General features: G+C 38.1%; 1 protein-coding gene across 3 annotated transcripts in view; it reads left to right on the forward strand.

Moving 5' to 3' along the window:
- The window catches only part of LOC119912944 (butyrophilin subfamily 3 member A2-like), a 32992-nt gene extending 26863 nt beyond the window's left edge, over positions 1-6129 (forward strand). Inside the window, exons 6-11 of one of the 3 annotated variants that reach the window (XM_038732227.1) lie at positions 1112-1453; positions 1825-2106; positions 2258-2371; positions 3564-3681; positions 4233-4318; positions 5864-6129. In XM_038732227.1, coding sequence (XP_038588155.1) covers positions 1112-1453; positions 1825-2106; positions 2258-2371; positions 3564-3586 — 761 coding nt within the window. In that variant the 3' untranslated portion in view covers positions 3587-3681; positions 4233-4318; positions 5864-6129. The remainder of the gene's footprint in view (positions 1-1111; positions 1454-1824; positions 2107-2257; positions 2372-3563; positions 3682-4232; positions 4319-5863) is intronic. The other 2 variants (XM_038732228.1, XM_038732229.1) reach the window with 2 other exon arrangements.
- Positions 6130-18180: the final 12051 nt, after the last annotated feature.

Raw genomic sequence — 18180 nt, forward strand, 5'->3', positions numbered from 1 at the left:
AGTCATACATATTCATACACTGAGCCCAAGTGCTCAAATGGAAACTAACATTCACACACATTCATACACTGGTCAGGGGCCCAAGGACACTTCAACATGGGGGGAGCCTGGGATTGAACTGCCGACTTTCCGATTAACGACCAAGCTGCTCTACCTCCTGAGCCACAGCCGCCACTATTAATCTGAGTGATGATGATAACAACCAAATAGAGCCTCCTGATCATCAACATATCAGAACATAACAATCTGTACTCTGCGCCATCTCCTTCTTTGCCCTCATCATCTTCATCCTCGCTATCATCGTCCTTGTCCTCCTCCTCTTCCTCCTCCTCTTCCTCTTCTACCAACTCTTCCTCCTTAAACTTGTCCTTGTTGTCGTCCCCTGCCTCTTCCTCCTCCTCCCCTTGTATTGTTGGCATCCATTGTTCAAAACAGGTAATCTGACCTTTCACCTATGTATAGGTCTACTGTATGCTAAAGTGATTGGTTAGTGATTAGTAAAGCAGTTAGTGTTTCACACGTGGTTTGTAGCATTTTGATTGGTTGTGTTTGGAAAAGGAAAGCAGGTCACTGTTAGATTTTATTTGGTTTTTACAGTGTATGTCTCAGCAGCTATCAGCAGATTACTTTAACTCTAATGATGTTTTGGAAATGTACACATAATCCTAAAAAAGACAAAAGAGCTTTAGATTTAGAACAACAGTGTGCATGTGGTATATCCAAAAATTTACTATTATGAAAAATGTGTTTTTTGTTCCATTTGATGCAAGTGCTTCATTTTTGGATGTGTTTCTGGCATTTTGAATGCAGTGTTACATTTTGAAGGAGATATGAGGCATTTTGCAGTTTGTGTGTGCAGTTTGCGAATTGTGTGTAGAGTTTTGAAAAAAGGGGACGTATAGGGAAAAACTTTAAAACTCCCACACATGCTGCCCTAAAGTATAAATGTGCTCAAAGTGTGTCAGTCAGACTCTGAGGCTCCCATTGTTCATTGCTCTTTTGATAATTTTTTTAAATCATTTCTGATGTTTAAAAGCAAATATAACATTTTGAAGGCGTGAATTATAATCCTGTTCCTGTTTCTTGTTCATTGTTTTCCTTTTCTTTGCAGCTCTGTCAGAGTTGATTTGTTCACGTCAACCAATCGTAGCCCTGGCTGGTGATGATGTCATTTTGCCATGTCACCTTGAACCTGCAGTCAGTGCCGGTTCTGAGACAGTGGTGTGGACCAAACCTAATTTGGACCCAAAGTACATCCATTTTCACCACGATGGACGACTGATGTATCAGTTTCAAAATCCATCTTACAATTATCGTACAAGACTGTTTGTGGATGAACTGACTAAAGGAAACGTCTCTGTGAAAATCGTCAGCGTGAAAATCTCTGACTCAGGAAAATACTTTTGTTTCCTTCAATCATTGCAGAAGGAAGCTTCCATCCAACTCACTGTTGGTGAGTCAGAATGTGTTTTGAAAAGGAAGGACTCAGTTTAACTAAATATACCAAGTGATATATGGGGCCCTATTTTAATTATTTAAGGTTGTGGGTCACAGCTCACAGGTTTCTTTATGAGTGTTTACTTTAACAATTTACTTTCAGGATTGGAGAGGCAGCTGTCAGTCATTTAAAACTTTTCCAAGTGCTCAATAAAGTCCCAAATAATATTGTGGGACATTAAGCAGCAATACAAAAAAAGTGTAGTTATAAACGTGACATGACACACAATTCAACTTTTAGCTTTTTGCACTGCATGCAAGATAGGGGCCCTTTGTGTTTAGTTTGATCTTAAATGACTGTCCTAATCCCTCCTCTCTCCTCCTCAGGTGTTGTCTCCACACTAATCATACACGTTGTCTCAAATAACAGCAGCAGTGTGGTGTTACAGTGTGAGTCTGAAGGCTGGTATCCAGAGCCTGAGGTGTTTTGGCTGGACGGTGAGGGAAACCTCCTCTCTGCTGGACCTACAGAGACAGTCAGAGGTCCTGATGACCTCTATACTGTCAGCAGCAGAGTGACTGTGGAGAAGAGACACAGCAACAACTTCACCTGTAGAGTCCAACAGAAGGACATCAACCAGACCAGAGACACTCACATCCAGGTTACAGGTTAGAAATTAAATTAAAATGATCATACACCTGTGTGTTACAGGTAATAAATACTTCTAACTGAATTATACATAATGCCACTGTTGTGGTTATAAACAATTTAAGTCTAGTTTGATAAAAAAAGTTCTGCTGTTCTGTGTTATCATTTCAGCTGATTTCTTCAAGGATCTGCCCTCTACTGATTTGATTTGGGGCGTCATCTTTCCTCTTTGCTTTGCAGCCTCTGTGTTAATAGTAGTACTATGTTATCACACACTTACTGACTGTAAGTCATGCACATTTTCCTTTTTGTGTGAAGTTTCTGTCAGACATGTTTATTGGCTATAGTTATAGGTAGGAATTAATTCCAAATCGTCAGTGGATTGCAAAACAGAAATAGTAAACAGAATAGTAAATATAAAATGTGTTGCAGAGGTAGCACTCGGCCAACACCACAGAGTTCTGGATACCTTGTATCCTGCTTTAGGTTTCTTCAGTACTGTTGGAGCTATATTCTTATTTTTGTTTATTTTGGGTTTGAGTTAATTTATAGCCCAATTTATTTATTTTCTTTTCTTGTTAAAGTTAATTTGGTTTATTTTGTATTTATGCTTTACTTGCATTGTGGTTTGTTGGTCACATGGTGTTATGTTCATTTGCATAAGTAGGTCAAGGTGAGAGGTGCCACAGGCACGAGGGCATATGGTTTTTTACCAGCGTGAGAGAGGCAGCAGAAATGTCTGTAAGCTTGCTTATGTGTGTGAATAAACCTCCTCAAACTCAGTCTTGTTATGGACATTACCTTGCTTTAGGTACCTCTGAACCTGCGTAAAGCCTAACCATGACGTAGCCTCAAGTGGCCATTTGAGAAGTTTGTTATTATTTGTTTTTGTTTAAGTTTATGGACAAATAGCCACTATAAGTACAATTGTCAGTGTTCCCACCTGTATGTCTTTGTCAGTGCACCAGTGACTCTTACTGGTTTGTCTGGAAGCCTGTTACAGAGGAGGGGGAGATCAGTGGAACAAGATAATGCACTATAATATAGGGTCAAAGAAGAACAAAATAAAGAAGTGGGTTAACACCGAGATTCAACAGTTAAATTGATTCAAAAATAAAACCGTTTTCTGATGGTTAAGGTTTGGTTAGTTTAAGGGACAGGAAACATCTTATGTTAAGGAACGGTCACATATAATCTGATCAACATCTAAAGACAAAGCTCTAAAGACAAAACTTAATAAACTATCTCTAGGCAGACAATCCTAATAATGTGTTACTAAGAAGTGGCACTCGTCTGAAATGCTTTTTGCCTCATGTTGGAATGTAAAACTTAAATATTGTAAACTGAATATTCTGAACTTAACCATCATGTTAGTTCTACTTCTTTGGTTTCTCATTTTCTCATGTTTCTGTTCTGAAGCAGAGCGACTTGAAGACAAAGCAAAATTTAACAGAGTTCTTCTTCTGTTGGCACACAGGCATCAAGAGGAACAGTAATTAACAAGTAAAAAAACGAGGACAAACGAGACGAAAACATTGAGACCGATGGTTTCGAGGCTCAAAAGGAACCGGAGAACCAGAGAACAACTGAGGAAGGTAGAGTGCAGACCAAGTCCGTAATCATAATTTTATGCTAAAGTTCTAGTATTATTGTTCTAGTATTACTGTGTATTGCACACAACGCTGGTTATCAACTCAGTAAGTCAACTCAGGGTTTCCTAACCCAACCATGAGGTTGATCACATTAAAAGGGTCAGTGTCAGCAGCAGATGACTATCTCAAACATAGACAAGTCCACTGGCAGCAGAGCAGCATATTTTACAATATAATCCAATATATTAAACAAATGTAAAGACGTCAAATACATAATCCAGGCTAAAAGCAATACAGCTGCAGCTGCCATATGCAGGACCCAGGTGATGCATTTTTGAGACTATAATGTTTCAGTTTCAAGGGTAGGAAAAAAATATGAAAAATCTTTGTGACCAAGTCCAAATCTATAGACAAGATTTGGACAACATTTGATTAACCTTGTCTGAGTTGACATGGAATTTCCAAATTTTTATTGCACACTGACTCACGATGGGGCAATTACAAAGAGGTGAACACTACTAAATGATAGATTGAAACTGCTTTCTAATTTACAGACTCCTCCCCAACAAAATATGGCCTCTTGGTAGACAAAAAAAGAAGGGGGCCTTAATGGAAACTGCACTCTATTCTACAGTCAAAGGTGATAATAGAATCAGAGCCTTGAGAGTGTAACACCTGCACACTTCATCCAAGCCGTACAAGTATTTACTGAGCACAAGACGACAGTGACAGTAAAATAGCTTGGAGCAAGTCTGCAAGTGTTATTCTCTCTTCACATGTTGCCTTTCCACTTTCTAGCACCTAAGAACGTGATGTATGTATAACCAGGGACGTGCACAGGAATTTTGAAGGGCAGTTGCTCTGACCTGAAAAAAGCCCCCCCCCCCAAAAAAAAAACAAACAAAAAAACATGGGCTATATGAAGGACTGAGAAAAAAACATTTTTTTATTAAAAAATATACAAAAAGTAAAAACACTCTAATACAGCACTCAATAACCTAAACTACTATTAATAACAAAACAGAAAAACATGACTCGAGTCATGAAAATACCTACATCAATATCCTATCAACTCACTGATAGGTTGCTCCACATTTGGATAATAAACATGCAAAGCTTCAGAGGAGAAGCCGCCTATTAGGGGCCATTTCAACAAAAATCTTCAGAACTTCTTCCTTGTCAATTCCTATGTCCTTCTCTATCGCCAGCAGGAGGAGGTCAGACAGCCTCTCTTGACCACACTGATTTCTGAGCCTTGATTTGACCAGCTTCAACTTTGAAAAGGAACGTTCTACCGTTGCAGTGGACACGGGTAGAGTGGCATGTATTTTGATTAGTTTGAATAGTGTGGGAATATGACGTTAGCATTGTTTTCCTTGAATACTTCGAGCATAGACTTGACTGTCCTATTTATTTTTTATTATTTATATTGCAAAACGTCAGAGTGAGATGACAGGTTTATGATATACAACTTTGTAAACACTAAACACAGTATCCAAAATGTATTAACAATATAAATGTCACCAAAATACATATGAGAAAAAGAGTTCCTTATATTATTGTTTATTGTTTTTTTAATCATTATTATTTTTTATTTTTTTCCTTTTTTTTTTTATTTGAAAATAAATAATCTAGATTGAATTGACAGATGGGGAAAACTCGCTTCTAATAAAATATTAAATAAAAAAACGCTTAGATTTCGGAAAAAAATACAATCCTTTTTTAACCTTTTGGCTTCCCGTACATTCAGTTGCGCTTCTAGCTCGTATTAACTTCTGTTGGTACGTATCACGTATGGTAACTGGGCAAAACTACGCATGATTTGTTGTAGTATGATTGCATAAAGGAAGGAAACAGGAGTAGGGAACAGAATCGACTGACGTGCAGGCAGCGCTGCAGCAGTGCAGCCACTTAAACAGAGTTTGCCCTTCCCCTACTGACTTTCACTTTCGGTGCCCGAATGGAAGTGAATGAGGCTTTGCGATCGCGATTATTTTTTTATTTTATTTTTTTTCTCGGAAGGGCGAGTCGGAAGGGCAACTTGAGTCAGGAAAGGCAAACGGGCAGTTGCCCGGGCAACCAGAGCAACCCCCCTGTGCACGTCCCTGTGTATAACTATGGATGCTCACTTGTAAGTCTCTGCAAGTTAAGAATGTTTGATTATGTTATTTCTCTAATATTATAGAGGCTGTCATGTGGTCGAACCCGACTGCCACAGAGATTCACACAGCACAGTGACAGATCACTCAAAACAGGCGGCTGGGAGATCTGAAGGGGGTGCCTTTGTCCAAAAAATGTAATTTAGTGCAGTGAAAAAAGATATGTTTGATATATGTCTGTTTTATTTATTTTACATTTATTTTTCTATTTGATTTTAATTTTTTATTGCATTGAAAGAACATGGTTCATGTTTTGTTGAAATTGTGCCTTAATAAATACTCATTTAGAGTAGTCACATGGTGTTTTTGAAGCAGTTTTGTTTAGTGTTGTAGTTAAAACCACCCAAACCAAGACACAATGAAATGTGGAACAAGAAAGGTACTTCTCAAATTCATCTGAAAGATCCGCATTCTTATAAAAACAACATAAGCATCTTTTTCAAAACATCTTTTCCATGCTTACAATCATGGGTAGGGGTGACAGTTAACGGTTAACTTAACAGTAACAACACATTTTAAAATAGGGTTATTGGTTGCATTTGAAGCAATACATTTTACATCCAAAGTAAGAATGTTAACAAATAAATCAGACAAAGCAAAATAATTTATTGATATTCCCAAAGTTATGGTCTTGACTGGTCTTGAAATAAAATCCTCAATGTCTTAGACAAGACAGACTACATATTCGGTCGAATCCGAGACGAGACCAAGACAATCAAAAATTGGTCTCGAGACCAAGACTGGTCTTGAGCAAAACAAGACTACTTTTGTCACTATAGTAGACTTTTACTTATGATGTGTTGGTGGTTAAAGTAAACCTGTCATCTTATAAACACAACTTCAGTTAAAATCATCATTTTATGTCATCAGGTTACATGAAATGATGACGATGATCAATGATGAATTTCACTTTTTAACCAAATCTTGTAGACTTCTTTTAAATGTCCATCCATCCATTGTCAACCGCTTATCCTGCGTAGAGGGTCGTGGGGGGCTGGAGCCAATCCCAGCTTACATCGGGCGAAAGGCGGGTTACACCCTGGACAGGTTGCCAATGTCTTTTAAATGTCTTTTTAACTAAAAAATACTCATTGGGGAATGTAAGCAATCAAAAAAAACCTCTGTCTGGGTGGATGTAGGCTATAAGTTAACAGACTTCAGGCATGATACCATCATTTTTTCTTTATGGTTGTGCTCTGTAAATCAAAAAGAGGTTACAGTTACAGAATTCCTTATAGCCATGCAGTTTTATCAGCAACCTGGATTGAACGCAGCAGGTGATAAAACACGAGAGACTTGACTTGGACTCTGGCTCAAAGACTTATGAGCATCTCTGACACACACACACACACACACACACACACACACACACACAATGCTAGGTTGGTTCAACTTTTTTGCTTGACCATTCTCTGTCCTTTATAACCAGATAATGCTCAGCCTCTGTGTCCCACTATAACCAGTCCTCCTCTCTGTCCCGTTTCTGAGTTTTCAAACATGTTGTGCTGAAAGAGGCTCTACAGTCCCAGTGACAGAAACAGCAGAAAGGCCTCACACACCTAACTGAAGGTAGAAGGTGCTCAGTAATGTAGCAAATGTTGAAATCACCACTGGAGGATCCAACGTGAGCATTTAAGCATTTAGTAGAAAAGTATTACATACATATGTGAAGTGATAGTTTTACTTGTGTGTAAAAATGTAAATTTATAATTCAATAAAACCTTTTTGTATATTTGGGAATCATTTTCTATTTACTGGCATTTTTTTCCCTTCAAACAGACAGATCTAAACCACAAAATAAGAAAAACAACCCTTTTTTTGGGTAGATCCAGTTGAGAGCTTTGAGGCAGCAGTAGCCCTTTCATTCTTAAGAGGAAGTATGGATTCATTTTCACTTCTCTTTTTTACAGTCCTATAGCAGCCGTGGATATCCCCTGACCTGAGTATAAGCAGATTAAGAAGTTTGTTTGGCAGCTGACATATTCTTCAAAATGTGATATAACGACGTTGTCAGTCAAAGTGGGAAGTCCATAAATCTTGTTCAAATCCAAAGCCTGAGTCATTTTCTGGATGTCTATCACAAATCGTAAGTACTTGACTCACTCTTCTCATCTTCATCATCATCTCACATACACATTTTTTTGTTAGGTTAAACTTGTGTGTGAAATATTGGGTTTATTACATAAACTGTAATTTTATTGTGTAAAACACTGAAAGATCATGCAGATAATGTTCTGTATTAAAATATGAGTTATGAATGATCATTACGTTAATAATTTCACTTAGAAATATTGGGTTTTTATTGGAGTTAATTATTTATTATTTAAGTAGTCAGTGTCATTTTAATAATGAATGATTAATGAATGACTTCAGAAATAAATAATTGTCTACAGTAAGATATTAATCTACGGGTAAAGTTGAGAACATCTCTGTTAGAGATTTTACATTAAGGCTCCAGAATAATGAAACATTTATATGTTTTGGGGAGTTTGCTGTTGACCAGTTGTTGCTGTTCCTGTGAAGTCGACCTTAAACATGGCTGTTTATTAGAGTTTCTAATGTGTCTAACCTGTTGGACATCCAGTAATTTAATGTGAAATCAAGTTTGTATTGTCTGAATCTACAAGTACAAGTAAGTTTTAATTTAAATGTAGTGGATACAAAGTGCAACATTTTGTGTAAATATGTACTGATGGAAATTACACTTAAATTTGTAGTCTTGTTTGAGTAAATGTGACCTACCTCTGTGTAAAGTGGGTTACAATAAATTGATTTTGCCCTGTCAGGCAGAGGATAAAGCTACAGCTTACACTATTTTTACTCAATGTGGTGTCAGGTATTCACGGGTAACTTCACAACAAATATGGTCCAACTTAATTGATACTTAAAAATACAGATAGGTGGGAGGCGCTATCTTGTAAAACTGTAACAGACCTTTTCAGTTGTTAATGAACATTTGAGGGATTTCACTTATTTTCTCTGTTGTCAGAAAACACTGTGAGTTAATTTAGCACGGCTTGTTCAAATAGTCCAAATTAATCACGTTAAAAGGCTGGTGTGACAGTTTTAAATCATACACATTATATACACACACACACACACACACACATACATAAATAATTATATATAAATACAATGTATATAGAAGACCCTTATATAAGAAAATGTTTTCTTAGTGGGACATGTTTTTGCCAAAATCTCAAGAACCAGTGATCAGTTTTTATCTTTCTTTTACTGGTTATAGTTGAAACTGCTGAGCTGCCTGAATTTAACTGCAGTCCAGCTGGTGGTTATGTGACAATACATGCATTTTAGATAGAGATCTAATGTGTGTGTATAACCAATGATCTTCTCAGGCCTGTTTCTAAACAGATGAAATACAAATCTTTTTTTTCAACTTTCAGATGCTGCCGCAGATTGCCTTCAATGTTTGGCTTTATTTCAATTTAATCCTGCCATTACAGTCAAGTGGAGGTAATTTCAGTGCAACACACTTGAGTAACACATTGATGTCTGTATGTGTTCCACAGCAGTTGGTTAAAGAAAAAATTATTTGTCTTTTTACTTCTCTTTCTGTCTTGGTTAAACATAATGTCACATGATGACGTGTGGCAGTTATCATCTGAACCATATGATCCGCATGACTTTACAGTATGCTGACTGAACTGTTCTTACCCCACAACAATAGCCTCACTTCAGAGTATGAAATTTGTGTAGTTTATAAAGACATTTCACTCAGAACAGATGAACAGGGGTTTCACTTTTTCAAATTACAATGAAAGGACATACATACATGCATACGGTATGTATACATTAGTGTGCATGTTTATGCATCATTTTCTGTGATGAAATATGGCAGCAAGCTGAAAATCCACACATCTTTCAGTGATGTTGGACAGATTTTTATCTACTTATATGTTGTTGGCTTTTATGTTTGAAGCTAGAGATGGAGAGTTTAGGGCTCAGGTTTTAAAGGCCAATTTATTCTTGTGTAGACGTAGCCTACGCAAAGCCACGTACCCGACACTTATGAACACCTCCCCAAAAAACTACACGTCACAGTGACGTAGACTGCAAGAACTGTGATTGGTAGTGATGTGCGGATCGATACTAAAATATCGATATTTCTGATTTAAAAGGATTGACGTCTAAACTAAGTAATTTGGAGTGAGTGTGTGTTTTATCATAAGTAACTTCCAGGAAGGTCTAATTATGCTTGGATATCCAACAAAGGTTGAGTTCAAGGGCAACTGGACTTGGTTGCCCTTGACCTTAACCTTTGAAGTGAGCCGCTGCAGCCCTTAACATTTCCCGTGATTGAATGCTGACTATGGCTGACTGTAAAAGTAGTCACGTCTGGCTTTATTATAGCTGTGAAGGTAATAATGAGTAATGCAACACCACAAACTAATTAAGTCAAAATAATATAATGATGTTACAAAGCGGCGGTTCTGAGCAGTTTGATTTCTTGTCATTACGAAGCTCCTATTTGGAATTAGTAAACCTACAGACTAGAAATAAAATATGTAAGTATTGGTATCGGTATATGCAATACCAGCCTGGGTATTACTTGGTATTAGAATGTAAATGAAGTAAGTGTATCGCACATCACTAGTGATTGGTTGGCTTGGTAGAATCACATTTCCTCCTGCGCATTTCCAGCTTGTTCTCATGCGTGGCCGCTGCCCTCACTGTGCCAAGCACTGAAAAGATGACCCCAGATTCATGTTAAAAAAGTTACACATCACAGATTCTTCCAGGGAGGGGGGGTTACTTGTATGTTGCCATGGGTTGTGTGCAATTACTGAAAGATGAATTGGTGGAAGAAAGGCGAAAATGAAATTAAGTATGGTTTCAATTTGTTGGGGTTCATTTAATTGTGAATGAACCAGTTATCACTATCTAACCGTTGTATTTGATTTTGTAACTCTCCTTGCAGTGCCGTTGATTTCTATCACAGAAATCGTAGCCCTGGCTGGCGAGGATGTCAGTTTGCCATGTCACCTTAAACCTGCAGTTGGTGCCGGTTCTGAGACAGTGGTGTGGACCAAACCTGGTTTGGACGCAAAGGACATCAATGTTCAAAAAGATGAACAACTTATGTGTCAGAGCCAAAATCCATCCTATCATTATCGTACAAGACTGTTTAAGGATGAACATGGAAACATCTTCCTGAAACTCTTTGCTGTGAGAATCTCTGACTCAGGAAAATACTTTTGTTTCCTTCCATCAATACAGAAAGAAGCTTCCGTTCAACTTACTGTTGGTGAGTCAGACTGGAGCTTTATTCAGATAATAATTTAATAGTAGCACTCTTTTTGTTTGTACCTTGTTCTGCTAGCATGACCAAAGCACAGGGGTGATTATTTAAAAATGTTCAGTTCGAACCCTGTTCTAAGATTTGATGCTATGAATACAAAATGTTTCATAATGACAGGCAGGGCTGGACTGGGACAAAACATTGACCCAGGCATTTTTGACCGAGGTGGCCCACCACAATTAGTTGGACACCCCTCATCAATACACCATCCTTATACAATATGTGTACCTAATGTAATATTCCCTCAAACCACTATCAAGCAGACTAGTAAGTGCGGTGAATAAGTGTTCCGGTGCAAGTGGATCAGTGTACACATTCATGTTTAATAACACCCTAGTAATCAGAGGTGGCCATGGAGTACACGACGCATCCTGAAGTACAAGTAATTTTTAAAGAAAAAAAAAAAACTCTGCTAGAAGTCACAGTATCACTTGATATTGTTATTAAAGAATCAAACCTCCAGGTTCTGACAACAGAGGGGAGGTGGTGGTGGCTGGTAAGAGTCCAATGTCAGTATAGAAAATGACCAAATGGGCCACTGCTGTCCCAGCTTTATGGGTCTTTTTTATTTTATTAATTTTTGATAAAGAATTTAAATTATATCTGACCCCAGTTCAGCCCTGATGACAGACTGTAACTGCCTCCTTAGATAATAAAATAAATCATGTCTGTTATTTGTTATAGTTTCCAATTGCGAGAAGTCAAGGCTGATTTGTTCACATCAACCAATCGTAGCCCTGGCTGGTGATGATGCCATTTTGCCATGTCAGCTTGAACCTGCAGTCAGTGCCAGTTCCAAGACAATAGTGTGGACCAAACCTGATTTAATCCCAAAGTACATCCATGTTCACCATGAAGGACAAATTATGTGTCCGAGACAAAATCCATCTTATATTAACCGAACAAATCTCTTTGAGCAAGAACTGAAAAATGGAAACCTCTCCCTGAAACTCAGCTCTGTAAAAATCCAGGATACAGGAAAATACTTTTGCCAACTTCAATCAATGCAGGAGGAAGCTTCCACCCAACTCACTGTTGGTGAGTCAGCCTTTTTTGTGATGATCATTAAATTTCCTGTGACACACTACTTTTGTTTATATCATATGTTCTACTAGCAGCCCAACCTGCTCTCTCATAGTTTCACATTGTCTTGCAATGTCATTAAACCAGTAGACAAGACACCAACAGTGTTCAGAGTCTTGATGTTAGGAGGGAGTTTTGCTAGCTCTCAAACTATATACATGGATGGATGGATTCATGGATGGATGGACATATACTGAAGACAGTACAGCATCTTAATTCAGTGCACTAAGGGAAGTCCTGTAGTATCATCTATGAATTCTAAAAGCACGTTATTTAAATAATAGCAACTTAACTTACATAAGTTGAGTCATATAAGTTATATAGTTATTTATATTCCAAACCATGATTTGATGATCTTTTCCTAAAGCTAACCAAGTGGTTTTGGTGCCTTAACCTAACCAAATTGTGATGTTGCACAAAGTGATTCTTTTTTTATTTTGAAAGTCATTACATATACATAAGTCTGCTGACTGCAAAGATCAGTAAAGAAAGTTACAGTGGTCAAACAAAACACAGGAGAACTCCATCCATCCATCGTCAACCGTTTATCCTGCATACAGGGTCGCGGGGGGCTGGAGCCAATCCCAGCTGACATTGGGCGAAAGGTGGGGTACACCCTGGACAGGACGCCAATCCATCGCAGGGCCACACATAGACAGACAGACAAACAGTCACATTCACATCCATACGGAAGCGCATTGCATTCACCAAAGAAGAAAAAATTGGAAGACTTATCTATCCATCTTATAGAAAAGATGTCATAATTACGAGAAAAGATGTCACAATATCATAATGAGATCCGGATCTCATAATTAGAGATAACTGGAAAGGTGCCATTTATTACTGAGTTCAGTAAAGTTGGAAATATATTCACAGATTTGAACTTCCGGGATCAATAACTCGTAAGCAAAACGTTTTTAAAACATAAACGACGCCTCTTTATTGTCGTAATTAAGTAGACAACAAGCTACAAGTAAATTTTCACATAAATGAGTCTTCCTAGGAGCAGCAGAAATAAAATTGGTCTCTACGTGCAGCAGGCTGTGAGACGAGTGCGCAGGGACCGTCTACAAAGTGCAACACCGAAAACACATTCTGCAGAGATATTCAATAACTTCACACTTTAGATACATCTTTACATAAGGTGTCTATTTTATTTTTCTTTGGTGAATGCAATGCGCTTCCGTACATCCACATCTAAGGACAATTTGTAGGACACCAATTAACCTAGCCTGCATGACTTTGGATGGCGAGAGGAAGGCCGGGGGCAACTTTGAAGTTTGAGTTTGAACCCATGACCTTCTTGCTGTGAGGCGACAGTGCTAACCACTGCACCACCCCACAGGAGAACTGTAGGAGCCATTTCAATGTTTAAGTCCAGGTTTGGCCAGTAGGTGGAAGTAGAGTGCTGGCATAGCTAATTGGGGCTCCTCTACTTAGTAGGGCAGGTGCAATCAGAAGCAGGTGTTGCCAGAGGGAAAAGCCAACCAGTTTGACCACCACCGATGAGGCGGCTGTGGCTTTTAGTTTGATGTATATTGGGAAACTGTTGATGGAGGTGTAATATTGTACCATTATGGATGTTGAAGACTGTATGTGCGACAATAAATCATATCTCTCATGACAGAGAAGAATGCAGAAGTTTAACTCTTGTTACATTCTTTTTAACCAAACAAAACGGCCACGGTAAGCTCGGCGCGTCAACTACTTTAACCCTCTGTGTAGCCCTCAGCTGCTTTAAGCTTAGGCTTAGAGGTTACAGAGACATTTTCGACATAATAATAATAATAATAATAATAATAATAATAATAATGCATTAGTTTGATATACTGCTTTATCATGAAAACTCGAAGTGCTTCACAGTGAAGTAGGGGGGACTCACCTCAACCACCACCAATCACTGACTGTGCATACTCTCTTAACGTACACTAAATCTAAATCCACTGTTTGACATTTCTCTGCTCTCCTCCTCAGGTGCTGTCTCCACGCCCATCATACAGGTTGTCTCAAATAATAGTGAAAGTGTGGTGTTACAGTGTGGGTCTGCAGGCTGGTATCCAGAGCCTGAGGTGTTTTGGCTGGACGGTGAGGGAAACCTCCTCTCTGCTGGACCTACAGAGACAGTCAGAGGTCCTGATGACCTCTATACTGTCAGCAGCAGAGTGACTGTGGAGAAGAGACACAGCAACAACTTCACCTGTAGAGTCCAACAGAAGGACATCAACCAGACCAGAGAGACTCACATCCAGGTTCCAGGTTAGAAAGAGTTCTAACTGAATTATAAAATTATAAATATTATTACTATTTTGGTTTTAAACAGTTAAGGTTTAAATTGAGTAAAAATGTAATTCTGTTCTGTTTTGTATCATTTCAGCTGATTTCTTCACAGTTCCATCCTCTTTTAATTGGATTTTGATCATCATTTGTATTATTGTTTTGGTGATAATTATTCCTATGGTATTACTGAAATGTAAGTCACAAATTATGTTTTCCATTTTTATGCCAAATTACTGTCTATGTTATGACACACTGTTCATGATATAATATTGAATTATACTGTAAACAATATAAACAAATGGCAAAACAGAACAGGAACTATAAAATATGGTACAGGTGGTGCAGAGGTAGAACCCTTCCAACACCACAGGATGGTTTGCTTTAGGTTTGTTCCCATTTACAGTGCAGGATAATTGATCCTCCCTAATCTGGGGTCAAAGAAAAAGCTATAGATTAAACATATTTCTTTTTTGTTGGCACAGGTTTCAAGAAGCACCAGGGGGAAGAATTGGAGATGGTGTTTAAGCCATCAGGAATGTACACAGACATGATGCACCATAATACAACAAGAATCTGATACGTTACATCAAACTGAACCGAGACACAACAAAGAGATTCTGACATTATGCTGAAATTATAAAAGAATTGTTACTGCTTTACAGTATCTGACAAAGACGAACTGATCACTCATGATTTCATGATACGCTTGGCGTTACAGGGTTAAGGTTTGAGGTTCTGATTTATCCCCCCTGTTTCTCTTTAAACGTTAAGTAATTTCAAGTGTGTTTGCAGCAACAACATTCTCAGTCTGATTATGTATTAGACTTTGGATACTGTTGTGGATAAATACCACAGCGCCAGCTGGGGAGAAATAAACTAATATACTTCGAAGCACATTTCTAGTATGATATAATGAAATATAATTTATAATTTTTTTATTTATATTTTAAAAAAGTGAAGAAGCTGGCAATCCAGGGAATAAACAAAGTTATAGAACAAGAAGCCCAAAAAACAAAATTTAGAAAGTAGTCCAAAATACAATGGGATAATCCATGGAAACAGACAGGAACTTCTAGGCTGGATTACTGCAATTCCTTATCATCAGGCTGCTCGAAAAAGTCCATCAAGACTCTTCAGCTGATCCAGAAGCTGCAGCACGTGTTCTGACAGGAACCAGGAAAAGAGATCACATTTCTCCTGTTTTAACTTCTTTGCATTGGTTTCCAGTAAAATCCAGAATAGAATTTAAAATCATTCTTCTTACCTACAAAGCTCTTAATGGTCAGGCACCATCTTATCTTAAAGAGCTCATAGTACCTTACGACCCCACCAGAGCACTGCGCACTGCAGGGTTACTTGTGGTTCCTAGAGTCTCCAAAAGTAGAATGGGAGCCAGAGCGTTCAGCTATTGTAGTGTATAATATATGTGCATTTGACGCATAACAGTTCAAAATAACACTGTAGCAGCTGGACAGAGGGTCAGTGACCTAAGGGGAGAGTAGTGATTGGTGGTTATATAGGGAGTGAACCCTTCTATAGAATTTGACCTTTAACCCTTGTTTTGTTACCTCAGAATAGTACTGAACCCTTCTATGGTATCTAGCAGATGTCTGCACATATTCTATATAAGCTATGTTTGATGTACAGAAAGACAGAGTGGTCATCGGGCTGGGTCACTCTCCAAGCTGCTGCAGAGCTTGTAATTGATGCTGAACTCCTTGATGTAATAAACTTTTATGATCAAGAACAGTGTCAAGCGGATTTCTTCTCAACACATCATCGCAGCATTATTGTTCGGACACCACACTATCAAGCTCCTCTCCTGTGGAACCAGGTTCCAGTTTGGGTTCAGGAGGCAGACACCATCTCCACATTTAAGAGTAGGCTTAAGACTTTTCCCATGATGCACTCAGCTCCTCTCTCCTCTTCTTTTTCAAAATAAGAAGGCAAGCTATATAGTACCCATGACCCACTGAAACTAACAGTGAAGTACTGTCACACTATATGCGCTATAAAAGGTAAATCAGAAGATAAGAGACTATATCTGTAGATTTACCTTCTCTTCTTCCCTTTTAGCGCACAGACACACAAAAAACATACCCCCAAAAATCATCATAGACAACAACAAGATTGATTATAATCAGTTAAGAAATATGCATAGCTTAAACTAGGGCTGGACTGGGACAAAAAAAATAAAAATCAACCTAGGCATTTATTTTCCCAGGCGGCCCACCACAATCAGTCAGACACCCCTCACTAATACACCAGCATTACATATATGTGTACTTAGTGTAATATTTCCCCAAACCACTATAAAACTGAAGTAAGTGCTGTGGATAAGTGGACCAATGCATGTGGCATCCTGCACTTTATAACAGATTTCTTGCACCTTAGATTTTTTTAGTGGGCAAATTTTTGATTGCGATTAATCGCATTGTTATGCCATAGTTACTCTCAATAGAGCGCCTGCCATTTATTGTGGAGCGCTGTCTTCTTCTCCCGCACCCCGCCGAAGCCTCCCTCCACTGCTAGTTTGGGTGGGTGATTTGCAGGCTGATCAACATCCCACCCCTCCTGTGACTTTGACTGTGAGAGCCAATGAGCAACACAATTTCAAAATAATAGTAATTAAAAAAAACTGCATTAACGTGCGATAAAATATAATATACAATACAAAACTTTAATGAATTAATGTGTTAACGTGATAATGCGTTAACGAGCCTAGCCCTAATTGGTTTTTACTTTAGTAACCAGCTCATGATCTGCATAGTGAAGAATATTGACTGTCTTGTATATTGTGGTGTAGGGTACTATTTCTTTTCTTGTTTTATCATAGTATCTTTTTTGTATTGGCCTTGTAACGGCCTGCTGGGGACTGCAGATGAAAAATAGCATTCTTGCTAAATCTAATGCAAGCTCATATGTCAATTAAAGTGCATTTTCCCTTTTTAAAATAAATAAAATTAAAACTTAAAAAAGTAGTAACATGTTAGACAGTTTTCCCAGATGACTTTGCATTAAGAGAAACTGACCCAGTAAAAATGATGCGGTGAAGACAAAATGATAACTCTGATGAAATAATTCCTCAGCTTCTCTTTTAAACCTTGTGTGGTGTTGAGATCTGGAAATGGTTTTCAATGTTTACCCAAAAAATAATTCAATTCATTTTTATTTTATCCTTGGCTCAATTTCTGTGAAACAGAATAACACATCTCCAATGACTTCACACTGTTCACCACCTACACATTTATATTACACATGTAGTGTTCAGGTCTACTACTCCAAAAATGAGCATGTAAACAGAACCAGCAGCCAGCCTCTGGACCAGCTCATCAGCAGCCACTGCAGTCAGCAGTCAGCCCATAAGAGGCCAGCAAGTGGACAAATATTGATGTCAAATAGTTAAATTGCCCAAAGAAAGAACGACTCCGCAGGGCTGCCATTGTTTTAAAGATGTAACTATATTGTGGTGTAGTACGTTTCTTATTTTGTTTTATCATTTTGTCTTTTTTGGATTGGTCTTGTAACGGCCTGCCAGGGACTACAGATTTAAAAATAAAAACCTTATGGCTAAATCTGGCATGTTTACATTGATGCAAACTAATATGTTCATTAATGTGCACTGTCCCTTTTAAATAAAAAATCAAGTAGTAGGCCTAACAT

This window comes from Micropterus salmoides, unplaced genomic scaffold (assembly GCF_014851395.1).
Source record: "Micropterus salmoides isolate LMB-PRFRI ecotype aquatic unplaced genomic scaffold, ASM1485139v1 Ms_hic_scaffold_2, whole genome shotgun sequence".
NCBI lineage: Eukaryota > Metazoa > Chordata > Actinopteri > Centrarchiformes > Centrarchidae > Micropterus > Micropterus salmoides.